At 38.0% G+C, this 26,470-nt stretch overlaps 2 protein-coding genes across 2 annotated transcripts; one reads left to right on the forward strand and one right to left on the reverse strand.

Annotated features, from left to right (window-relative positions):
* Window positions 1–6,361: 6,361 nt before the first annotated feature.
* LOC131331791 (homeobox-leucine zipper protein HAT3-like) lies at window positions 6,362–9,581 on the forward strand. The gene is made up of 4 exons (XM_058365720.1): window positions 6,362–6,824; window positions 7,871–8,148; window positions 8,232–8,311; window positions 9,030–9,581. The coding sequence occupies exons 1-4, from the start codon at window positions 6,659–6,661 to the stop codon at window positions 9,349–9,351; spliced, it is 846 nt and encodes a 281-aa protein (XP_058221703.1). The 5' UTR covers window positions 6,362–6,658; the 3' UTR covers window positions 9,352–9,581.
* Window positions 9,582–11,402: 1,821 nt separating this feature from the next.
* LOC131331793 (actin-related protein 2/3 complex subunit 5A) lies at window positions 11,403–24,082 on the reverse strand. Its single transcript, XM_058365721.1, has 4 exons — window positions 23,861–24,082; window positions 23,691–23,763; window positions 23,481–23,581; window positions 11,403–11,753 (listed from the first exon to the last, which is right to left on the reverse strand). The coding sequence occupies exons 1-4, from the start codon at window positions 23,956–23,958 to the stop codon at window positions 11,618–11,620; spliced, it is 408 nt and encodes a 135-aa protein (XP_058221704.1). The 5' UTR covers window positions 23,959–24,082; the 3' UTR covers window positions 11,403–11,617.
* Between the last annotated feature and the right edge of the window lie 2,388 nt (window positions 24,083–26,470).

The raw sequence follows: 26,470 nt of genomic DNA on the forward strand, positions 1-26,470 counted from the left end.
ACAGCAAAACTGTGCATAGACCGTGCAAAGATTGCGTTGTGGGGCCCATTAAGAGTCTCACACAAATAATTCGAGCTGTTCATTATGTTAAAAATACTTTTCAAAGGCCCTCACGAAAAATCAGCTCAATTCGATACCTATAATTACTTTATCTAATAGTCTAACTTTTCTTTCAGGTTTTTGGATTATGAAAAGTTAGACAATTAGATCAAGTACTTATATGTATCGAATTGAACTGATTTTTTGCGGAGGCCATTGGAAAAATATTTAAAACATAATGAAAGTCTAGGATCATTTGTGTGGGACCCATTATGGGCCCCAAAACGCAATCTGTGCATGATCTGTGCACAATTTTGCTATGCCCACAGACTTTCTATTTTTATTAATAGTCGATCATGTTTTGGTTATCATATCTGAGTACCATACAATGTGTCACATTTTTTTTGGATGATATAATATTCTTTTTCTTGTTTTTTTTTTTTGGCAATATTGTATACATCAATGGGAGTTAGTAGGAGAATTGGTTAGTTAGTTCATAGGAAGTCTAGAAGCCTTCCATAGCCCTAAACCTTAAACGCCTCTGACGAGGCTTGAATCCTGCCTTTCCTTGTGAGAGGACTAACACGTAACCCCTGAGTTACAAGCCCTTTGGTTGATGATATAATATTCACTCAATATATTTCCTTACAAAATTAATATTCTCAATAAATTCAAAAAAATAAAAAACTATTCTACAGATGATCGAATTGGATCCCAAATAAAATAACAAAAGCTACGGAGACCATAACTATGTACGTAAGTGGGTGCACGAGTATGTAAGTGAATTTCAAAATTATTAGAAACTATATCAAATTTCGAAAGAGTAAGAATTGAAAGTGAAAACATAAAGCAAAAATTAAGATAGAGAGCAGGATTGTAACAACTAAGACGGAAACCTTGTAGACAACAAAAGGATCCAATGAAGGAAATAGTGGATGAAAGGGAAAAGAAAAGGAAAAAAAAACTATGGATACACGTATGCACCGAATACTGTGATATGCACTGGATTGTGTGGAACCAAACTCAAGGTTTCAATCGGAGCTATAATTGGTTTAAAATCTATTTTTAAGAGTCTTTGTAAAAATTAGCTCATTTTGATATGGGTAAGAGCATAATCTATTTTCGTCTCTAAATTAGTAGGATAAAAATCAAATGATTTCATCATACGTTTACCAATATTTAAATGAGTTGATTCTTATTTTTGAATGTGAGCTCCGTCTCAATTTGTTTGTCTATTTTTGAAACTCTAAATTATCATGGGAACACAAGATTTCTCTCAAAATGTTGTGGTTTTCCAATAATGCCCCTCAATTTTCTAGCATTAAGTAGGGGTTTATATTCTCCAATGCATAATTTTTTTAAATGAGAGAGGATATTAAGGAAACTTTTAACAAGTCAAACTCACATTAAACGTATATTTTGGGACCCTTAAAAGTCAAAAAATAGACACTCAAATTAAAACGGAAGAGAATAATACTTTTAAAATACTATTAAATAGCTTCGATTATTTGTTATCAAAATGGGTCTCACGCTGGTGTTTATACAGCAGATAGTTAGGCCCCGTTCCGGAAACCTTCTTAAAAAATAAGTACTTATTTTGCCATTCTCATTAAAAAATAAGAAGGGTCATTCCACAAAACCCAAATAAAAAGTTCCTTTCATATTTTCAAACTAGAAAATCATATAAATGAAAAAAAAATCAATTTTTTTTGCACCGTATTAAAGATCTCAATGAGATCTATCAAACAAGATCCATAGTGATAAGAAAATTATTTGCGTGAACACATGATTTTTGAGTTTGAAGTTGCCTTATACAAAAAATAAGACTGTTGCTATGATAATGGGCACCGGCGGAGGAAAATCGTAACGGCGGCCGCGCCGGGCCGTCTCCGACTACCGGACGGCCGATCCCAGCCGTCCAAAAATTCTTAAAAAAAAAACCGAGGGGGCTAGTGCGGGAATCAACGGCATCCGAGGTGTGTAGGGTGCTTGATCCAAGCACCCCTTTTCCGTGTATATGTGATGATGTATACATGGAAAAGGGGTGCTCGGATCAAGCACCCTACACACCTCGGATGCCGTTGATTCTCGCGATGGCCCCCTCGGTTTTTTTTTATAGAATTTTTGGACGGCTCGGATCGGTCGTCCGGTGGCCGGAGATGGCCCGGCGCGGCCGCTGATACGATTTCCCTCTCTGGCGCCCATTGGTTCCTATATAAATTCTGAAAAATAAGCACTTCCTTCTTATTTTTTGGGAAACAAGCCTTCTTATTCAACAAAAAATAAGTTCTTATTTGTGTTGTGGAACACAGCCTTAGTTGGCCTTGGGATGAAAGTGTCAAGTCAAAGGGAGACAAAAGAGATTCGAGGGAGGGGGTGGTGGGGTCTGTAAAGTGGGCGAACCCACACGTGTCCTATCGCTTCCAATCATTGTCACGTGGCGTGCTGCGAATCTGGCCTATCCACGTGATTCCTGATACAGTAGATAACAATTCAACACGCAATGCTTCCCCCACGCACGTGATCTCAACCCCCACTCCCAAAAGTCCAAAACGTTCATGTTCTTTTGCTTTTCTCTCACCCTTCCGTCCCAAAATGTTTGTCTAGTTCGCATAAAAAATAATGCATTTTTTTCAAAAATAAAATAAATTTTTTTATAAATTTTAAAGAACTCATCGATATCTAGTGAATTGTTGCAAAAAAATGAAGTTTTTCTTGCAAAAATTCTATTATTTTTATGTTCTTATTTTACAGACCGAACAAATATTATGAGATGGATGGAGTAATTGGGATCCGACATGGCTTTCTTTTCTCAAGTGGACTTCTCACCACCTTTGAGCCACTTTCGTTTTATGCATAATACTAATTGGACGTAAACGAATCCAACAGGTTGCAAATTCAGTTCAACTCAAGCTTGAATTTTTGGCTCATTTAGTAAACGAGTCGAGTTTCGCTTAATTAAAGAGACTCATTTAATAAATGACGAAGCTCCACTCATTAAAAAAAAAAAAAAAAAACTCGGCTCGTTAAGGGAGGTTCGGCTCAATTATAGAGTCTCGTTTAATAAATGATTAAGCTTGGCTCATTAAGGCTCGATCGTCAAAGCACAACTCGGCTCGTTACAACCCTTATGCATATACTCCATCTGTCCCATTTTAAATTCTCCTACTGAAAATCGTGTAGCTTTAACCTCGAAATAAAAGTACTCACTGAGGACTTTTGAATGGTGCAAAAATATTAAAAAAAAAAATGCACGACTTTCCGTAAGGAGTATTTAAAATGAGACGGATGGAAGTAAATTTTTAAGTTAATAATCGTATAAACTTCAGTAATTATACTAAATGTTTGTTGGAGATTAAAATTGAACTAATTGCGAGGTCCGACGAATGCTGTCATGATCCTACTTGATCAGCAATCGGACTTCTGACCTCATCATATCTTAATATAGAACCTTATTTTAGATAACCAAAAAGTTTACAATTTCATAATTGGGATCAAGATAATTGTCTTAAAATGAATAGCTAACGCGTGTGGTTTAGATTCTTTTGCCACCTAGATAAATAGATAGACAATGGAGAAAAAGAAAACTCTCTTTAAGAAATAAATTGTGTGGTTCTGATTCATTTAAACGTGAAATAAAGCATTTTTTGTATGTGTATTTTCTTGATAACAATTTTGAGGTTGTAAACGGGTCTTTGTGTTGGTATGTTTTACCATTTTGTTGGTTTACTAGCTAGTAGTATTTGTTTCGCATGAAAAATAATTTATGCCTCGTGTTTTCAAAATTTAAATATAAAGCTTCCATTCATTATAACATGACTGCAAAAATCTTTAACAACCACCAACCAAATAAAAAATAAAAAACTTAAAATATATATGCTCATGATGTACACAATTTGGAAAGACTGTTATGGTTTCAATGCTAGTGTCATGACCCAATTTATTGGTTCATGTCAATAAATTTATAATGAGAATCATTAGACAAAAACGCCTCTATTAGGTTACGTAACGTGTATCCTGTTCTGCTAAGTTTCATATTTTTTAAGTACTTATTTTTCGCTTTATGAGGTAGGTCATTCTCTCACAATACATTATTTTTTATTCAAAAAGTAAGTAATACTTATTTCTTTTAGCGGAACGGGATTATACCGGTTATATTTATAAGTTTTAGTAGAATACTACACATTTTGTAAATTCTCATCTCCTTAACACAATCAATTGTGAAGAAGAGAAAAGATTATATACTATCATATAGTCCATTTAATTTTCCTCTTAACAATAATTTGAATATTGAAAAAACATCATTAATTCTACTGGGCATTAAAAACTGCATAAAAAGAACTCCAGCTAAACTCAAGGTATTGATGGACAATAAATGTGCATTAATAATTACATACCCACACGGTTTCCCTAAACCCAATTAAGATTCCGTAACCTAATTCTTTAACCACATCATTAACTATAATTAAAAACTCGAACTCGTCCGAGTTCACAACCACTCTCGCGTGCATCGCGCGCTCTCCTTCCATCATCAATTTTTTTTTTTTAATTATTTTGTTTTAACACTTATGAAACAAGGGCTATATATTCACATCATATTTTTTTGGATCGACACAAAAATAGAAAAATCATAAAAACATAGAATGAAGTTAAAATGTATTTCATATAAAAAGATGAAAAAACTTTTTAAAAAAAAACTACTAAACAGTCAGGCTCCGTTCTACCTATTTTTTGAATTAAAGGTGATGTATTTTGAGAAAATGACCTGTTTCGTAAAACGAAAAATAAGTACTTAAAAATTACTCTTAAGAATTTTACCGGAACGAGGCTTAACTTTTCTATTGCGTGAATGGTTGGCGCGTATGAGAAATCGAGTGGTGTTTTTGGACTTCGACCCTCCCACAAAAGTAACATAAACTGACGTAAAGCGAGAAATAAGCACTCAAATAACAACTCGCGGAATAGGACTTTAAAAACTTTTTCTATTGGGTGAACGGTTGGCGCGTGTAATAAGTCGCGTGGCGTTATGGGCGTCGGCCCTCACGAGGAAAATCACATACTACTGTATAAACTCGTCAGTCAACGGTCAACCGGTTGAAAAAGTCGCTTTTTATGAGACACATGGGACTTCAAACCCCATATGGTTGAATAAAGTTGAAACAGCTCGGTTACAAAAGTCACTAACCGTGGTTAGTTAGGGCTCGGAGTTTTAACTCAACTGGGGTTAAGATGCGACCATGCACAAAAAAGAAAAGAAAGCAAAAGCCAATCCCCATTGTCATGATTGAGCCAATAGGACCCTCTGACACAAACATGATTATACATGCACTCTTTTCCCTGAAAATTTATTTGGTGCTTCCAGGATACGACCGGATACATGTAGAGAAAGATTCAAGTGAGGATCTCTTAAAATGCAGATATCACTTTTTCGATCAAATTTCGATGATCAAGCCACTCAACGTGATCAAAATGTGATTTTAAGAGCACCGGTGAAAAATTAGCAAAAAATGACTGAAAAGTTCTTGATTTAAACAGTGTGTGTGTGTATATATATATATATACAACTCGGCTATTTCACGGGACTAATAGCGAAATAATATATACAATGTGTAATAGTGATGTAGATATAGACGGAGGAACACAAATCCACATATATATATATATATATATATATATATATAGAGAGAGAGAGAGAGAGAGAGAGAGAGAGAGAGAGAGAGATGTGTTTAGAATCGTTCGACCCAAATGGGTCTCACACGATGCACAAGAGACCCGCGGCAACTCTGGACATGCACATATGTATTCGGATCTGTGTTTATAAGAGTTTTGATATATAATTGACTACTTTTATATTTAGACCGATTTGCGATCATCGAATTATCAATATTAGGAGCTTATAAAATTGTACATTTCACATTATGTAAAGCTATACATTTGAGTTGAGGCATGTTTTATTTGAGTCGTTAATAATTTTATCCAACAACAAATCTTTGGCAAACTTGAAAACATAGTCCAATCCAATGATCGTGTTCAACTCAAACAAACGATCCCCAATGTCTCTAACAATCACACACTCGGGAGGGTCTACGATTACACGACTTTACGTATAAGCTCTACATAATTGCCCATTGTTATCAATAAAGTTATTCAATGCCTCTGGTGCATTTGGCATGGTGCCCTGACTATTGTAACATCTACTCCTATCTTTTGTATTGCGGATCTATATATGTCCGAAGACCACCGAATAACTTCTCCCGCTTGTTAGCACTTAGCACTTAGCAGTATTGAAAGCCATGGGACGTACATGTCGTCCCACTGCCACTGGATAATTACTCCTTCCCCTACGCTCTCTCTCTCTCTCTCTCTCTCTCTCTCTCTCTCTGTATCTCTCTCTACATATACTAGTGTGCTACAGTACTATCCTAATTCCTCAGACGGTACTGCAATAGGGCCCAATTAAAAGCTGTAACCCCCCCCTCCCCTGCAAAAGCTGTCCCCGTTTCTTCCCCCTTTCTGTTTTGCCCATTTACTCTCTCTCGGATTCCATAGCAAGAACTAGAGAGAGAGAGTAGATTGGGTTTTGTGTTTGCGGAGAGAGAGAGAGAGAAATTAAGTGAAGATGGGTGAGAAAGATGATGGGTTAGGACTAAGCTTGAGCTTCAAATGCCCAGAGCAAGAGAATCCACCACCACCACCACCTCCTCCTCCTCCTTTCCCACTGAATCTACACTCCATGTTTCAACACCACAACAAGCCTTCACTCACTGCATTCCAACCTTCTCCTGGTATGTCTTCCGTTCTTCAAATGTTTTATTGGATGCTCGACGTACCCTTATTGAGTTTAATAAAATTTCTCTTTTGCCCATAAAAAAAATGTCTTCCGGAGGGCGTTTAATTTACTCTCTAACCTTTAAAATATGACCTTTTTCGTCCTTGGAGTTTTAAGTCTGTCACTATTGTCTTCAAAAAATTCTGGGAGGTTTTTGTTTCAGTCTGTATTCATGTGAATCATGTGAGACGGGACTGTATACCGGATGAATGTTTGGTTGAGGTGAAGCCTCGATCACTCCCATTAGCAAAAAAAGAAATGAAAAAGTTTTTATTCTCATTTTTCAAAATAAATGAAGTACTCAAAAAAGCTCTGTTGATAAACACACACATACAAAAAAATAAATGATTTTTGGTTCACAAAAACTATTGTGGTTGGAATTTTCATAATTTAATTTAGGCCCCGTTTCGCTAATTAAAATAAGTAGTAGAAGTACTTATTTTTCAAATAATACTTATTTTTGAATTAAATATGATATATTTTAAGAGAATAATCTGTCTTATTAAATGAAAAATAAGTATTTAAAAAAAAAAAACTTAACTGGATCTTACTATGCTGTGCAAGACATGATGTTCTAAATAAAGTAAAAACGAGACATTACCTAAATTTCTCTCAATTTGGTCTCATTGCTAAATTTAGTCAATTACTCGCCAAAGGCCACCAGTGTCATAATTGGTTAACTCTACGTGGCACCACGTGGCAATTTCCATAAACACAATGAACAGAGTTAAACAATCGGAAAGTGTCAATAGTTCAGGGACCAAAATGGAAAGGCGAAAACATTAAGGATCAAAACGTACATTAAACATTTTTATGTTGAGCGGCATACCATAATTACCATTACTCATTGAGCAATGCTACACGCATAAATTTAAAATACAACTATGTCTGGATGCTCTTGACTCCGCAAACATCCAACAGTTTCAAGTACAATTGTGTTCGGAGTTGTATTTTAAAGTCGTGTTGCTCGACTTTTTGTTACTCATTTGGATTGGATTTCAGAGGCGAGATCTTACCTGCGGGGGTTCGACATCAACCGGTCCGCGGCGGAGTGCGAGGAGGAGGCGGGGGTGTCGTCGCCAAACAGCACGATATCGAGCGTGAGCGGGAAGAGGAGCGAGAGAGAGGAGGCGGCGGAGAGGGGGTGGGGCAGTACCGACGGCGGCGGGGGCGACGAGGACGACGACGGGGGAGAGACGGCGAGGAAGAAGCTGAGGCTGTCGAGGGAGCAGTCGGCGGTGCTGGAAGAGACGTTCAAGGAGCACACCACGCTTAATCCGGTGAGTGGCATTCTGGTATTTTTTAGTTGGTGTGAGGTCGTTTTCTGTAATATTAGTAATTTTTTTTTGTGGGTTTGTTTCAGAAGCACAAGGTGGCTTTGGCGAAGCAGCTGAATCTACGGCCTCGACAAGTGGAAGTTTGGTTTCAGAACCGAAGGGCAAGGTGAGATACACGGTTATGTAACGTAAAGGCCGATATATAACGGTTTTTCGGCCTTCCATTCCAATACTGTTACTTGCTGACTCCGGTATATTGAGGATAGGGGAAAATTACATGCTTATTGGCCGGTTCACCTTATGTAACGGTTCATTTTCGATTCATGGTCGTTACAGCCGATACTCGTTACGAGTGATTTTGACATTTTAAAATTTTTGTTTCTCTAAAAAATAAGTTCTAAAATTTTATGACCGGCCGCTACAACCTATCCACGTTACCTTTATGTGTTCCAATCGATACCTTCATTTAAAACTTTTTGAGATTGATTTGTCACAATAACTAGTTTAACTTGGATATTTTTCTTAAAGCTCGTTTGAGGCACGCTTGAACACATCATGACTCGCTCGTTTGAGCTATTTGGGATCGTTTTGTGATCACCTCGACTACAGCTCAGTCGAGATCAGCTTACATGGTTAACAATCTAATTAAGCTTGGACCTATTTTCGATACTCGTTAAGTTTCAAAACTAGCTTGAACAATCCACTACTCGCCTTTTCTAGCTCGTTTACCGATCCTAACTTCACGGGCCAGTGGTGGTAAACTTCAACATCGGAAGGAAAAAAAATTGAAGCAAATCCAAGTGATTTATCAACAACATTGGTCCGTTTTAAAGAGTAGAAACGATCGATACATGATTTGAAAGAGTTATATCTGATAAATGCAGGACGAAGCTGAAGCAAACAGAGGTGGATTGCGAGTACTTAAAGAGGTGCTGCGAAAATCTGACGGAGGAAAACAGGCGGTTGCAGAAGGAGGTGAACGAGCTAAGAACATTGAAACTCTCCCCGCAGTCTTACATGAACATGAACCCTCCCACCACTCTCACCATGTGCCCTTCGTGCGAGCGCGTGGCCGTCCGCCCGCCACCCTCCTCTGCTCCCGCCTCTACCGCACCGCCCGCTACATCCGCCAACAGCATTGCGGGCCACCTTAAACCGTCGGGTCCCCAGCACCAAAGATCTTACGCCCATAATCCTGGCCCTTGAACAGGCCTAACCCTGCCGGCCTCAATCGTACGTGTTTTTCAGGGCTGAGGGTACGTGTTTTTCAGAGCTGAGGGTATTTCGGTCATTGAAAATGATTGTGGAGGTTAGGACATGATTCATTCATTTTTAACGTTCGAATCAAATTTATCTTTAGTTTCGCTTTCGAAAATGATATGCAAAATCCGAAGATTGAAACAGATTGGCATATGTGGATAGTACTGATTTAACCACTGTTGTGAGTCTGGAGTCCCCACTATCATCAAAAGTAGCAGTGTTTTAAGTAGGATTAGTTTCATTTATAAGAACTGTCCATTAAACGGCCCCATTCCAGAAAGGTCTTTTAAAAAATAAGTATTTATTTATAATTTTCAAGTTTAAAAATAATCGGCTTATTGAAATAAAAAAAATATGAAATATGAATCTTGTTTGATAGTTCTCATCGCGATCTATTAAATCCTGCAAAAAAAATTGAAAAATTATTTTCGTAAATCTATTATTTTAAGTTTAAAAATAAGTCCTTATTTTTTAAATACTTATTTGGATTTTTGGAACGAGGATGATGTAGGGAGGAAGAGAGTTGTAATTTAGTTTATTCGCAAAGGAGAACTGGAATGAGTTAATGATTACAAGAGAATCTAGTGTACTTTGTATCTATGAATGGAGGAATGATTATGTTAGATGAAAGTGGGATTTAGTGTGGGAGGGGAAGGGGACAATGTTTTGGTATTTTAGGGTTCTTGTAATGTAGGAAAAATAATATATGGTAGAGTACTTAAGGATGATTTTGTTTAGAGCCCATTTCAGAACATCTTTTTAAAAAATAAGTACTTACTGTATTTCACATTTTCAAACTCAAAAATAATAAAAATAAAAAATAAATTTTTAATGAGATCTATCAAACAAAATTTATATTGTTAAAAAATTATTTATGTGAACACATTATTTTTAAATTTAAAATTATCTTCTTAAAAAATAAATACTTAACCTTTTTGAAATGGGGCCTTACTTCCAATTGCTTGGAAAGCTTTTTTTTTTTTGCAATTACAAATGTATTTAATGATTTGGAATCTAGCTGCGTTCTCTCTATAAATGATTTAGTAGCATTTTTAAAACAATATTTAGTGCCATTGCTTATGCCTTAGGGGACATAATCATAATGGGTATTGTATGTCCATCATGGTTGAATCATAACGTGACCCCACTTTCGGCCTAGATGCTCCAAGCTTTTTTTGTGTGTGGCTCTTTCAAGTACTATAAATGGGCTGAGAATATACAATAACCATCACAAGCATGAATGAACCTTGAAAAAGCCGAAGGACATCATTTGCTCTCTCTCTCTCTCTCGTTATGGGAGAAGGGGACCATGTAGTACACTAATGGACTACTGAATTAGACTAGTGCACCTAAATGGGCCCTTTGAAGATTTTGCCAATATTATGATTTGAACCGTTCATTTTACGGATGTCATCAAAAAATGTTGTTTGTACAAAAAAAAATAAAAAAATTAGAAGATGATAATACCAAAATTGTTTTTGTAAATGTCAAAACTCTAATGCACAAAAGACTTGTACCATGTGCAATGTACAGGACTTTCATACACTAAAATTTTGATTAAAAAAAAAAACAATTTTGACATTATCACTAAAAAAATAAAAATTTAGATCTATCTAATATCAAAAGCTCTATGGTCTACCAAGATATGTGTACTCCAAAGACCCAGGCCAGGTAACAAAGTTTTTACCTACTAAAAAGCAACTTGGTGTTCTTTTAAGGCATGGATTATGAGAACTTTAAGTTGGCGCACTTAATTGGATTATGAGACTAGAACATCCTCATCCTTATTCCAAAAAACCTTGAATATCACATTCCCGCACTACAAGCAATCGATGCTTGATATCGGAAAACCAACAAAGTTTCCCACATCTTTCCAGTGCTTTGTCCATTACAAGTAGCAACTAAAATTTAGGATAGGCAACAGAATCAGAAATTTATGTCCAATGTTCTTATCGACAGTACTTGGGGTTCGGCTTTTTGCAAATGAAAAGACGAAATTAGCATCAAAAGACGAAATTATGAGAAGGCCATCAATTACAATTTCATTCGTGATCTATGCAAGCCAAGCTTCTGGAATGCAAATCCAGAATTTTCCGGCTTTTCCACAAACTTGTAGTCAGTCATGGACATTTTGAGGTGCAGATGATTTTGGCATTCAATAACAAACATCTGTATGCGTACATTGGCCTTTAAGGGCAATAAGTGATTGGAATCAAACAGTATTCATAGTGTCTGATAATGAGCGTAATATGCAACCTAATCCAGCTTTCTCTGTCAGCTTTTCATGAATCCGTAGACATTGGTCACATGTCGGACGATCCCCGGTAGACAACCCTCTATACAAGTACCTAAAAATTACAAGGAGGTCAAGCTGTTAACTTGTCAGATAACATTCAAGCAATTTCAGTGCTGGGAAACCTCCACAATACAAGGTCCATGGAACAAACAGTGATAAACACAGCAAAATGCTAACTACTTTGAACTTTGAACCTAAGTTCTTAATCTCAAGGTAAGCATAATAAGTATATTGGGGAAAAAGGCTATTCACAGTTTCACACTGCTTTTAGCTTCTCACGCTCCTGTCGTGACAGGCTGAAAGACATATAATGTGAAAATTGTAAGACCTTGTCCCACATTGGTTTAATATAACCTTAAAACCTAGTACTCCTATATGAGCCTGGGAAACCTCTCCACTCATTGCCAATTGGTTTTGAGTTGGATGCTTTAAGAAAAATCATTTCTCCTATCTGTATTGAAAAACAAAGTCAAATAGACGTAAGACCCTACAAGATCTCAAAATTTGGGAAAGTTGCATACACAAATCCATGCACCTGTTGAGTGTCCAAACCATAGGATAAAGATGGGTCAGAACTCAGACCTCTAAATACTTGTACGAGTAAATGTCATTAAATGGTACGGGGCCATTTCGCACTGCTATAATGGCTGATTCGCAGCCTCTACGCTCACATACCTGGATACTACGGACCATAGATGCAGCTCTTATAGCTGCAAGAATAGCATTTCTCTCGATAGAGTTTTCTTGGTGAGAAGCTTGAATTGGAGAGGGAAAACCACTGCTTTATTTTCATTGCAAGACCTATTGCTGTAAAGGTTTGTAAGAATCCCCTGACACCAATTCTACGCAAGACCTTACTGTAAAATGGTACAGAAAATTGCAACTGTGATAGCAGGAAGAGCATAAAGAGGGAACTTCAAGGACTCGATGCCTGTATAGGGAGCTTATTTAGCCAATCGAGCTCCAAACTTATTTTTATCTAATTAAAGCATTTCAGGTGCGGCAAAATATTTGAAACAAAAAAAGGATTAAGCAGTGAAAGGAGACACTGCGGCTTCTCTAGGAAGTATAATATAACTAGTGGAATATCAAATTACTTAGGATCTTAGACTGTAGAGAAGTCTAATACAACTATACAAGCCATGGAATAATCAATACGTACAAAAATTAAAATATCATCTTAGACTGAAGAAACTCTTGTCATGATGAATGCATGCTGAATCCCTGTATAACTTGGCGGACTGGTGACGGGTAAATAATCCCCAACATAAGTATTATGGAAAAACGGCAGCAATGGAATATAAATGCACTGACTGACCCACCCATGTGCAGGTAGCAGGTAGCAGGCTCCTGCACACGAGCGCGCGCACACACACAAATACACATAGAATGTAATTTCTGCAGATGGGTTATGCCATATTTTTGTTTGTCAAGGATATTTTAATTTTCTGTGTTTTTGGTTGCATCATGAGCTTAAGTGGGATCAATGATTGGATAGTTCCCTTCCGAGTTCCCTGAATTTCAAGCCAGAGAATTTTCAGTATAGCAATCGGACTACCTAAGTAAACAAAGTATCCAGCGACCTTTGATACGTGAATCCACCCCAAGTGTGATTACTGAATCCTTACACAATGACACCTCGTCCTTACCTATCCGTTTTCTTATAGTTTCCCTTTTTCAATCATCAATCCCTCCTTTTTGTTCCCTTTATGTCTATTTTGTGCTATTTTCTTGTTCAATGATTTGTTTTCTCAATACCAAAGACAAGGTGTCCTGCATCAACCTAGCAACAAACTTTCCTGCATCAACCCAGTAACAAACTTTCTTTTTTTTAAAGAAGGCCTAGGCAACTATGCTGAGTTTGCGACTAGAACTACCTTTAGCTGGGACACAAGCTATAGCTCACGTTGGGAGCTGATAGGAATTGAGAGCTTAATTGTAATTACTTAGACATTTTGGACTTTTGATGTAATTCTGGCTCTTGTAATTCTGTTGTGGTTGTTAGTCGGTTAGGGGAAGAGAATATAATCGTGGTTTGGGGAAGAGCGGGGTAGGCGAGTATTCACATTTTCTTGCTCTCTCTCATCTCTCTCTCTTCTCCACTCTCCTATAATTCTCTATTCTCAACTCTCCTGTAATTCAATTTTACCTTCAATAATACAATTCAAGCACGATTCTTGAGCTTTTCTTTGTAAAAGATTGTATCAGTGGTATCAGAGCCACGCTCCTCTGACTGTGGAGATCGCACAATGGCAGATAACACTCGTGCTCAGGAGATCAAGCGATTGGATGAATCAGTTCGGAAATAGTCAGACACTACCAATGAATCCATTCAGCGTTTTACCGACATTACGGATCGACAAGCAGCTTCGATTGAGGGTTTCAAAGATATGATGGAGGGAATCAAGAATCTGATCACCACTTTGAACTCAAAGTATGAACAGATCCAAGAAAAGGTATCCACGTTTTCTTCTTCTCCGTTACTTCCAAACCCTAATCAAAACCAGGGTTTCGCTCGTATGTTCCAACCGAAACTTGACTTTCCAAATTTTTTTGGGGAGGATCCAGAGTCCTGGATTTATAAGTGTGAAAAGTATTTCGAGTTGAATGTAATTGAGGAAAATCAAAAGTTACGTCTAGCTTCCCTACATATGGAAGATAAGGCAATGCATTGGTATAGGTGGTTTGAGAAGTCCCACACTTTGCGCAATTGGAGAGAATTTTCTAGGGTTCTTCTTCTTAGGTTTGGGGATAATGCCTTTGAAGATGCTGTGGGTCAATTGACTAAGCTTAGACAGTGGAGTTCTGTCAAAATATACCAAGAAAAGTTTGAAGAATTGGCAAACAAAACCACAGGTCTCACGGAAGAATTCTTCATTAGTTGTTTTGTCAGTGGTTTGAAGGAAGAGATCAAAGGGGGAGTCCAAATGTTCCAGCCCAGAACCATTTCACAGGCCATGGGGCTGGCTAGGTTGCAAGAAGAGACCTTGGAAGCCTTGAACAAGAAGAATAGAGGACCTTTAAGATCTTCTTTTCCTTCTACTGGTGCACCAACCAGAACATATGAACCCACAACTAAACCCACAGAAGTAGTGGGTATGGTCAAAAAGTTTACTCCAAAAGATTTTGAAGAAAAAAGAGCCAAAGGGCTGTGTTTTGGATGTGATGAAAAGTATTATAGGGGACATGTGTGCAAGAAAAAACAACTTTTCATGTTAGAAGTTGAAGAAGAGGAGGATGTTTTTGAAGAAGCCCACCAAGAGATACCTTCAGAAGACAGTCAAGGGGAATTCCACATCTCAGTACATGCTTTGTCAGGGGTACAGACCTACAGAACTATGAGGATTAGGGGATTCATAAAGAAAATTGTAGTAAGTATACTCGTGGATTCTGGAAGCGCACACAACTTTTTGGACCCTGGAATAGCCAAAAAGACAGGAGTTAGGGTAATACCCACCCATCTTTTGTCAGTGATTATGGCAGATGGGACAAAGGTTAGTAGTAAAGCTATGGTGAAAGATTTGCAGTGGAATGTGCAGGGTTCCAATTTTGTTTCTGAAGTAAGGGTGCTCCCATTGGGTGGTTGTGACATGGTGCTAGGAGTTCAGTGGCTTTCAACTTTAGGGCCAGTTTTATGGGACTTTAAGAATCTCCAAATGGAATTCTCTGTGTTTGGACAAACATTGGTATTGAAGGGGGATAACACTACAGAAATTCAGCTTGTAGACACCAAGAAGATGCAGCACATACTCAACAAACACCCTGCAGGAATGTTGGCTCAACTGAGCAGTATCCAAGAAATCACACCCACTGAGGTACCCTCTGATTTAGTTTCCCGCTTAAATACATATGAAGATATCTTTATGGAGCATAAAGACCTTCCACCCTCTAGAACTCATGATCATCAAATCCCTTTACAAGAGGGTTTCCAACCCCCTAACCTTCGACCTTATAGATATCCCTACATAAAAAAAAATGAGATTGAAAAGATTGTCAAGGAAAGCTAGCCACTAGAGTTATAAGGCACAGTGTTTCACCCTTTTCTTCACCAGTATTATTAGTCAAGAAAAAGGATAACACCTGGAGGATGTGCATCGACTACAGAGCATTAAACAAAGACACAATTAAAGATAAGTTCCCCATTCCAATAATTGATGAACTTTTGGATGAGTTGCATGGGGCAAAGTATTTCACTAAATTGGACCTAAGATCTAGCTATCATCAAATCAGATAGGCTCCTAAGGATGTGGAAAAAACTGCTTTCCGCACTCATGAGGGGCACTATGAATTTCTAGTCATGCCTTTTGGTTTGACCAATGCCCCTTCCACTTTCCAAAGTCTCATGAATCATGTCTTCAGGGCTTACCTACGGAAGTTTGTGCTTGTTTTCTTTGATGACATACTTGTTTTCAGTAAAACATGGTCAGATCACTTAGAACATGTTTCCTTAACCTTGGCCAAACTAAGGGAACGTCAGTTGTATGCAAAAATGTCTAAGTGTGCTTTTGGCTTGCAACAAGTGGAGTATCTTGGTCATGTGATCACTGCAGAGGGTGTAGCTGCAGACCCTTCTAAGATTACCAGCATGCTTAACTGGCCACGGCCTCATTCAATCAAAGCTCTCAGGGGTTTTTTGGGATTGACTGGCTACTATAGACGTTTCATTAAAGACTATGGTAAGATGTGTCGGCCTTTACATTTGTTGCTTAGAAAAGATGCTTTTGGCTGGAATAAGGAAGCCGAGGATGCCTTCACTCAGCTTAAGACTGCTATGACCACTGCTCCAGTGTTGATTTTGCCAAATTATACTAAGCCTTTCATTTTGGAGTGCGATGCTTCTGGCAGAGGCATAGGGGCTGTTTTAATGCAGGATGGGAGGCCCATAGCCTATTACAGTAAAGCTTTATCCCAAACCAGTTTGGGGTTATCAACTTATGAAAAAGAGTTGTTGGCAGTAGTTATGGCTGTTACCAAATGGAGGCACTATCTGTTGGGAAGACAGTTTATCATCAAAACTGACCATCAGAGTTTGAAGTTCTTGTTGGAACAGAAGGTTACCACTTTGATGCAACAAAAATGGTTATCCAAACTCATGGGATTTGACTATCAAATATTCTACAGATCAGGGAAAACAAATGTAGCAGCTGATGCCTTATCAAGGGTAGGGGAAGGGGACTTGCCAGCACAAGGGGAAGTAGCAGCTATGACTGTAGTTCTATGTCAGTGGGTGAAAGACCTCCAAGATAGTTGGTTGCAAGATCAGGAGATTCAAGATCTCCTCAATGCTTTACAACAGAATCCTGCAAACCACCCACATTATTCTTGGCAACATCAGATGCTATATTACAAGTCTAGATTGGTGGTGGGAAATAATGCTTCTCTCAGACTTGAGCTCCTCCAAGAACACCATGAAAGTCCTGTGGGGGGGCATTCTGGGGGAGAGAGAACATACCAAAGGTTGAAGCAAGCTTTTTACTGGAAATGGATGAAAAAAGAAGTGTTACAATTTGTAGCAGCTTGTGATGTGTGCCAACGGCATAAGACTGAAACTATGGCTTACCCAGGGTTACTCCAACCTCTGCCCATTCCAGAGAGACTATGGAGTGATATCTCCATGGATTTCATTGAAGGGCTCCCAAACTCTTCTACTAAATCTGTGATATATGTGGTGGTTGACAAGCTAAGCAAGTATGCTCATTTCATTCCCCTCACTCATCCCTACACAGCTACCACAGTTGCATAAGTTTTTCTTGATAACATTTTCAGGCTGCATGGCATGCCCAGCTCCATTGTATCAGATCGAGATAAAATCTTTACTAGTACATTTTGGAAGGAGCTATTCAGATTACAAGGTACTACCTTGTGCATGAGTACTGCATACCATCCACAATCTGATGGACAAACTGAGGTTGTCAACCGATGTGTGGAGAACTACCTTCGATGTTTCACTAGTGACAGGCCATCAGCTTGGTCTAAATGGTTACCGTTGGCTGAGTTGTGGTACAACACCACTTTTCATGTATCCATTGGCATTACCCCTTATGAGGCTCTTTATGGTCAAAAACCACCACACTTGGTACACTATGCTCCTGGAGGATCTGCAGTTGCAGCTACTGAGAAATTGTTGCATGATAGAGATACTATTCTCAAATTGCTCAAAGACCACCTACTCGCTTCACAACACAAGATGAAACAACTTGCTGATAAACACAGAACTAACAGGGTATTTGAGGTGAGAGATTGGGTTTTTCTCAGGCTCCAACCCTTTCGGCAAGTTACAGTGGCTTTTAGAAGAAATGCCAAGTTGGCTCCGAAATACTTTGGTCCTTACCAGGTGGTGCAAAAAGTGGGACCAGTGGCTTATAAGTTGAATTTACCCCTTCATTCTAAAATTCATCCCGTATTCCACGTCTCCTTGTTAAAGAAACGATTGGGGTCAGGAGCTATCATTCAAACTGATTTACCTCTCACTGGGGAAGATGGCCAACTGCAATTGGAACCCTTAGCCATTTTGGATCGCAAACTGGTTAACCGACATAACGGACCCCACACTTTGGTTTTGGTGCAGTGGTCCAATTCTATTCCGGAAGATGCTACATGGGAGAGCTGGTTTGAGCTTCATCAGAGGTTTCCTCACTTTCAACCTTGAGGACAAGGTTGCTTTTCAAGGGGAGGGTAATGATAGGAATTGAGGGCTTAATTGTAATTACTTAGACATTTTGGACTTTTGATGTAATTCTGGCTCTTATAATTCTGTTGTGGTTGTTAGTCAGTTAGGGGAAGAGAATATAATCGTGGTTTGGGGAAGAGCGGGGTAGGCGAGTATTTACATTTTCTTGCTATCTCTCATCTCTCTCTCTTCTCCACTCTCCTGTAATTCTCTCTTCTCAACTCTCCTGTAATTCAATTTTACCTTCAATAATACAATTCATGCTCGATTCTTGAGCTTTTCTTTGTAAAAGATTGTATCAGGAGCCTCATACCTAACTAACCTAACCTACTTAGTTAGGAGTGATATTGATATTTCCCAGTTTATAATATCTTCCCTCTTTACTGACACTGATAGTAAAGTAATCCCTAACCTGCTTTGAGAAATGAGTCAACCTAGGATGCAAATAATTGAGAAATATATCACGACCTACATGACATGAAAAACTTGTAACATACTTGCAACAAATCGGCATGCCCTCAGATATCACTTGTGGCTGGTAAACCTCTTGGATACTATTCGTCATGGCCTGTCTTCGCTCTCTCTCACCCTATACAGTGATTTAAAAAGGGCGTGAGGCACGCGCTATAGCGTGAGGCACAGCGCAGGTTCTGCGCTTCGAAGAATTGCGCTATGGCGGAAAACCCCAAGGCGCAGAATAGGCGCCAAGGCGCACGCTATGGCGCAAAGCGCAGAGGCGCACGCCTTTTGTCTATGATCCAAAAATTGATCCGACGGTGCAGAAAACACATGGCGATGGCGGCGATGCACTGAATAATTGTTGCTTTTAAGTCTGATTTCAACCTAATTGATCATATGATTCATACCCAGCCAGCAGAGCAGCTTCAGTCGATCGAGACATCTTCTGGTCCTTTTCGATCGATCGATCAAAGCTTCGGTCGACAACAGCTTCAGGCAGCAACGGTAACTTCCTCCTCCTCTTCTCCGACATCTTCTGTTGAATCTAGTTCTTCTTTCTTCGTCTTCTTCTTTCTTTCTTTCTTCGTTTTCTTCTTTCTGCACTCCAGCTCTTCTTTCTTTTTGTTTTTTTTTTACCTGGTCCTAGGCAATTTTTTTTCTTTCTTTTTTTTCTCTGCACTCCAGTAACTCTACTCCAAGTCAGTTTTTCGTTTTTTTTTACCTGGCCAATGGGCTGTTAGTTTTTTTGTTTTTTTTTTCCAGCAGTATGTGTTTAACTGTTTATGGTATTATCTGTACTTGTTAATTGTAGATGACATCTGAAAATACTAGTAAAAAGGACCCTGGTTGGAAATATTGCGAAATGTTGATCCACACAATTCTACCAAGTTGAAATGTATTTTTTTGTAATGAAGTGAAAAATGAGGGTGTGTCAAGAATCAAGCAACACCTTGCCGGATGAGCTACAAGGAATACGTAAAAGGGATGAAGCAAAGAGTCAAGTTAAGTCTATACCAGATTTTGATGATGCAATGAATGATGATGATTATGACCTTGACGATGATGATATTGTTGAATCCAATCCCCGTTCTAAGAAATCTTCTACTCACGGAAGCACCTCCGCATCTATTCATTCTAAGCCTAAGAAACCAAGAACCATAGGGCCTCTCAACACTTACTACACTCCTGAACCAGAGGTGGTGGTTGAAAATAGAAAAGCCAAGGGTAGACAGCCAAAAATTGATGAGAATGAACCACATAAGAAACTATTGAATGACCGGGCTCATCAGGCTATTGCAAGGTGGATATATGATTGTGGGATATCTCTAAATATTGTGAACAATGATAGTTTTGCGCCAATGATAGAGGCTATTGGGCAATACAGTCCGGGTTTGCCCCCACCAACTTATCATCAAGTGCGAGTTTCTCTTCTAAAAAAAGAGGTGGAACATGTTAACAAGTTGATGGAGGAGCACAAAAAAGACCAGGAACAATATGGGTGTACGCTAATGAGCGATGGGTGGACTGATAGGAAAAATAGAACATTGATGAATCTTTTGGTGAATTCTCTGAGAGGGACCATGTTTCTTAAATCTATGGATGCGTCTAAATTTGTAAAGGATGCAGAAATGATATATGAATTGCTTGATGGGTGGGTGGGGCATATTGGAGAAGTAAATGTGGTTCAAATTGTTACGGATAGTGCCGCGGCAAATGTGGCGGCAGGTGAGAATTTCAATTTGCTATTTGATTGTGTTACTTACTTGAAGTTATGAACAATTGAAAATTACTTATTATTCTAGTTCTAACTTCTAACACCACTTATTTATAACAATTACCAGGGAGGTTGTTGCCTCCTCACTTGTTTTGGTCTTCGTGTGCTGCCCATTGCTTGGACTTGATGTTAGAAGACATTTTCAAGTTACTCCCTCCGTCTGGATTTAATAGTCCTTTTTTGGAGTTCACGTAATTTTTCAATCGATTATATCTTCCAATTTATAATGTTTTACGTGATTTCGAAAACATTATATTATAGAACTAATCGAGATCTATCAAACAAGAACCATATTCGATATGAAATTCATTACGGATTCAAAGATATAACCCATTTTTTAGCCGGTTAGAATAGAACAAGGGACAATTAAATCCGGACGGAGGGAGTACCAAATTTGAAGACAACTTGGGAAAGGGCAATAAAGATTCATGGTTATGTTTATAATCAACCCTCTTTGTTGAATATGATGAGGTAATTTACCCAGAGGAAGGAGCTCGTTAAGCCGGCAAAAACTCGGTTTGCAACCGCTTTTTTGACTTTACAAAGGGTTTTGAACAAAAGGGAAACTTAAGGAAGATGTTTACTTCAGAGAAGTGGACCAATAGCAAATGGGCAAAAGAACAACAAGGACAACATGTAGAAAAAATCATGTTGATGCCCTCATTTTGGAGGAATGTGTTCATTTCCCTCACGTTCGCATCCCCACTTGTTAAGGTACTTAGATTGATTGATGGAGAAGTCAAGCCTCCAATGGGATACATTTATGAGGCTATGGATCGGGCTAAAGAAACTTGCAAAGTCCTTCAATCAAAATAAGGAAATGTATGATGAGGTCTTTAAGATAATCGACAAGAGGTGGGATGTCCAATTGCATTGGTCTTTGCATGTAGCTGGTTTTTACTTAAATCCTGAATTTTTTTACAAAGATCCAGAGGCTTGCAAAGTTCCAGAAGTCATTGGAGGCCTATACAAATATATCGCAAAGTTGATTCCCAATAATGATACGCAAGACCTTATTTGTGCCGACTTGATGAAGTATGAGAGAGCTGAAGGACTCTTCGGTAACCCAATGGCAAAGAGGCAAAGAGATACAAGGGCACTAGGTATCACCATCACACCATGTTAACCTTAATCTAGTAACTAATTTAAGTCCTAAGAGTTGCACTTTAAGAATGTTTTCCAATATCTATATTCTATGGTGTGCAGCAGACTGGTGGGCCTCATTTGGTCATGACACTCCCGACTTGCAAAAATTTGCCATCAAAGTTCTTAGCCTTACTTGTAATTCCTTGGGATGCGAGCGTAATTGGAGTGTCTTTGAGCATGTGAGTATATGATAATCAAGTGCATTCATTGACTTCCTTTAGTTATGTATGATCATGAATTTAAGTCCCTTTTATAATTAATTGTTAATGTAGATTCACAAAAAAAAGAAGAAGAAGGAATAGACTAGCTCAAAAGCGTCTCAATGATTTGGTATTTGTTAAGTACAATAGAGAATTGAAACGTCGATACCTCAAACGTGATCGCATTGATCCCATATCCTTGAAAGATATTGATGAGAGCAATGAATGGTTGGTTGGGAAGATGGGGGAAGAGTTTGTATTTGAGGGTGATGATTTGAATTGGGATGATGTTGCTTTAGCTTCTGGAGCCGAAGAACCAAGGAAAACAACTAAAGCATCAAGTTCAAAGTCAACAGACTCAACACCTATCGCGAAAATAGCAAAACCAACTCCAAAGGCTAAGGCTTCAAGAGGAAAGACATAACTTATAGATGAGGAGAATGGAAGACGGATGATGAGGAGGAAGAAGATGTGCAAGGATATAAATCAGAATCATCAGATGATGATGATGAAGAAGATGAAGTTCTTGGTTCTGAGAATGATGATAAATGCCTATGCATGCCTCTAGATTTTATTGCCTTTAATCATTTTGTTATGTCTCTAAGGCTAAATATTATTATGTTAGCTTTTTATGGATGATATGTTATGTGTAGTGTTTGGTACTTTCGTTTAACCATTGACATGTTATGTTTTATGACATTTGAAAGTTTTACAAGTGTTTGTTTGTGTTGAAAACTTGTTCTAATAATATTTGCCTAGTTACGAAGATTTTTTTTTTTTGTTCTTCACGTCAATAAAGTGCGCGCCGCACCTTGCGCTGAAGCCCCAGGGGACTGTAGCGCCTCGGTGCGCCTTTCGCCATTTAAAACACTGACCCTATAGATCTAGGAACAACCAAACCACGTCTTCGATCGATTCTTTTATTGCTTTCCAGTTCTGTAATCAAGCTGAGGTGTAAGAATGTGGATATTATATGAGAACTATCCCCGCAGCACCTGATCAAGGAAGAAGCAAGAGAGGACCCTGCTTATTGTGCATCCATAGAAGATAAATTCGATGGAAGCCTTGGTATCATGACATCAAGGTGTTCATCAAAGAAAGAAAGTATCCACTCATGACAACTGACAATGACAGAAGGACAATCCGGAGACTCGCAATGCAACGCTACCCTCGGACGTAAAGGTTTTAGCTACCCCGAGTTAGGAATAAATGAATTATCAACTCTAGTATCTCAGAGTACAATGAACTGTACATGTATATTTCACCGAGCCTCTCTCCGAGACAGTGCCCAGATCATTATGCCTTTCGTGCTGGTCGGAACTTACCCGACATTGAATTTCACTACCGTAAGACCGTTATAGTTACGGCCGCCGTTCACTGGGTCTTTGGTGCGTAGAGTCCTTGGCGCTTTAACTTTAACCAAATCATCTTTTATCAGACGTTCAGGAGCAAAATCAGTAACCCATCGCGTTAATTCGATACCATTGCACCATAACCATACTAATGTAACGTTAATATAATGGGACTTACTTCATGAGAATATCATAGTACTCAGGGTCAAGAGAAGAGAACATCCCATCCACATCTTTTATTGCCATAATTGCCCTGTGCACCACAATCCAATTTGCAGACTGGAAAAAACCCAAACCCTAATTCAGATTCTCCCCATTTCCAACCTCGAACAAATCAAAATAAAAGAACTTTAATTCTAGATAGAGAAAAAGGGAGAACAAACAAAACCTTGCATCTTTCGTCTCTGGTCTTGGGAGGTGAGCCTTCGAGAGCAGTCTTGAGAGCTTCCACCGGTTTGTACCTTGAAAAATAAAAATAAAAAACGAAATCGAATTAGGTGTTTTGTGGTAAAGAAATCAATGAATTTCAGTGGGAAATGGAAATTGGAGGGGTGTTACTGTTTGAGTAAGCTCTCGATCTTGCGTGATTTGTGTTCGATTCTGGTGATTATGGCTTCTGCATTGTCTGCTTCCACGAATCCCCCGTGCCCCGCCATTCTCTCTCTCTCTCTCTCTCTCTCACACACACACACACGCACGCACGCACCACGGCACCACACCAGCTATCGCACGAATGCTACAGTGTACAGGCTTCGTGTCGGGTTTGCGAGTTCAAACTGGTTACCGATTTGATCCGTTTATTACTTTAATTTGGTGTAAAAATAAAATAATATATGGAAATATATAGTTTTGGTTTGAAAATCAACGAATATTTTTTGAAGGAGGGCAAGAGGGTAAAAATAAAATAATTTTTTTTACTTTAATTTTTTTTTTGAAAATCGAAGAATTTTACGTGTGAGTACCAAATAGCTTTTCTTTTTTTTTTTTTTTTTAAAGCGTCATTTTATATGAATTTCTTTTATTGGCCAATATTTTTATAGTACTTTTCATATTCTTGTCATTGAGAATAACGATTAATTCTAAAAATTACGACAAAAAATTCAACCAAAAAGTGTGGAAAAATGATATTGGAACTCCAAAAATTGATGCAGGCACTCCAAAAAATAAATGAAAGTGACTTTGGAATTACACTGATTTTAGAGTGCCTGCATCAATTTTTGGAGTGCCAATATCATTTCCCAAAGTGTGAAAAGTAAAGAATATCCAAAAAAAAAAATTACAAGAATGGAATTGTCCATCCACGATCATTTGAGCTACACAAAAAGTTTATTGCTTATGTTAGTATAATTAAATCATTACGGCATGTTAACGTGGTTTCAATGTTTCATCGACTTTACCGAAAGACCTAGCACCTAATTGTCCATTCATGATCATTTGAGCTACAAGTCTAGGTCGATCCACTTAGCATTTTTAAAACATGCTCTCTTTTTTTTCCTGAAATTAAAACGTGTTTTTTTTAAACAGTGAGCCCGATCCTGAATTTATTCATTGAGGTCAATTACAGTAGAAAATTATTTTTTACTAATCAATTATTCGATCCATTATCAGGTTCACGTATATCACGTATATTTAATATGGATTCCAATTACCACAACCTATATTTTTTTTGTTAATCGAACTCTACCAACATGCTATAATCTTTCCCTGATTCAATTTAAAGTTTTAAATAAAACTTATATATTCTTTTTAGTTGATAGAACTCTATCTACACATTATCTTCTTATAACAAATTTAGATTTTTTTTAAAAACTTTTATATAAGATCGAACATTGAGGTAGTATCTGTCAAGCCGTGGGAGGGAAGCACACTATAGAAAGTGCAACCCAGAAGAAGATAGGTAAGAATGGCCAAGAGAGAGATCGAGCATTCCTAGCTATATATATTGTTAAACTCATTGAAACTTAAAAAGAGAATAAAGAGTTTTCTTAAACGATTGACTACCTCATTCGAAAACAATGATACGATCGATCGGTTTATAATTGAAATTAATCTTATTGGCTTAATCTATCTCATGACTCACCTCGAACTTATTCGTGAAGTTTCAAGAAGAAAGATTTTCAACGAACGGAATCTTATAAGATGTTGAGTACCACACAATCTATGATTTGACAAAACAAAAAGATAGTAAGAGATTATGATTCTAAATTGACGTTAGACTTTCTTTGCCAATTGGGACCTCTTTTCTGTTCTGATTGATGAAAGTAGGTATTACGAAAATCTGTAACCTTCATGAACATCGAAAGAATTTTCTGTAATACTAGTAGTACTAGATGTTGCTTTGATTCCTTAAACTTCCCGTGGCATGTAGTGCAGCCCGCACTATAAAGACTGTAGGGCGGTCGATCTAACCGTCCATTTTGACCCAGACGGCCCCTTGAATATGCTTTAAATTGGTTCAAAGGATGTTTTGAAACTGTTGCCTAATTGACAATCCTAAAGACTCTATTCAACATTAGACTAGCTAGCTGCTCAAAAATAAAAATAAAACGTTAGACTAGCAAGGCGAATGTAAAAAAAGAACAACAGGTACCCATTTTCCTTCTAATTCAAACCAGGAAAAAAAAAAAAAACAACGATGCGTAAAGAAATACTCCACTAGAATAGTTAATTACACAGTGGCAACATCAACCCACATTTTTTTTATGCAGTCACGAATGCGATATGAATGAAAAAAGATACTTATTACAATATGAAAGCAAAAAAAAGAAGTAGAAGAAGATGTGTTAGGGGACCCTTTCCTGAAAAAACTATGGGCATTTACGCACCTTCTCTGATTGACTAAAGGGATTAATTTGTGGTACCCTAAACTCATCCTGTCCAAAAAAACATATAACGATTGATGGATAAGATTCCCATGCGAGATTTCAATAGCATGGAATCAACAATTAAACATCTTGGGCAAAACCTCATAGATGTTATGTTATTTACTCCCTTCAAAACTGGAAAAATTATTGGGAGATAATTAATGCTGTTTTATTGGTTTTATATCTTGTTGCTTCAAATAATGAAGATAATGAAATTATTAGCGTATCCTGAAATGACAATCTGAGTGCATTTTTCCTAAAGTATGTCAATCTCTGTCTAAAATCTCCAAGCAGATTCTTAGAT

Source organism: Rhododendron vialii, chromosome 7a (genome assembly GCF_030253575.1).
Source record: "Rhododendron vialii isolate Sample 1 chromosome 7a, ASM3025357v1".
NCBI lineage: Eukaryota > Viridiplantae > Streptophyta > Magnoliopsida > Ericales > Ericaceae > Rhododendron > Rhododendron vialii.

Bases quoted from the DNA above. Each gene is read 5' to 3' on its own strand.
- LOC131331791 (XM_058365720.1), top strand. From the start codon at position 6,659: ATGGGTGAGAAAGATGATGGGTTAGGACTAAGCTTGAGCTTCAAATGC. The intron at 6,825-7,870 runs GTATGTCTTCCG...ATTGGATTTCAG, and splicing joins TGCATTCCAACCTTCTCCTG to AGGCGAGATCTTACCTGCGG. The intron at 8,149-8,231 runs GTGAGTGGCATT...GGTTTGTTTCAG, and splicing joins AGCACACCACGCTTAATCCG to AAGCACAAGGTGGCTTTGGC.
- LOC131331793 (XM_058365721.1), bottom strand. From the start codon at position 23,958: ATGGCGGGGCACGGGGGATTCGTGGAAGCAGACAATGCAGAAGCCATA. The intron at 23,764-23,860 runs GTAACACCCCTC...TTATTTTTCAAG, and splicing joins ATCGAGAGCTTACTCAAACA to GTACAAACCGGTGGAAGCTC. The intron at 23,582-23,690 runs GTTTTGTTTGTT...GGTTTTTTCCAG, and splicing joins CCAGAGACGAAAGATGCAAG to TCTGCAAATTGGATTGTGGT.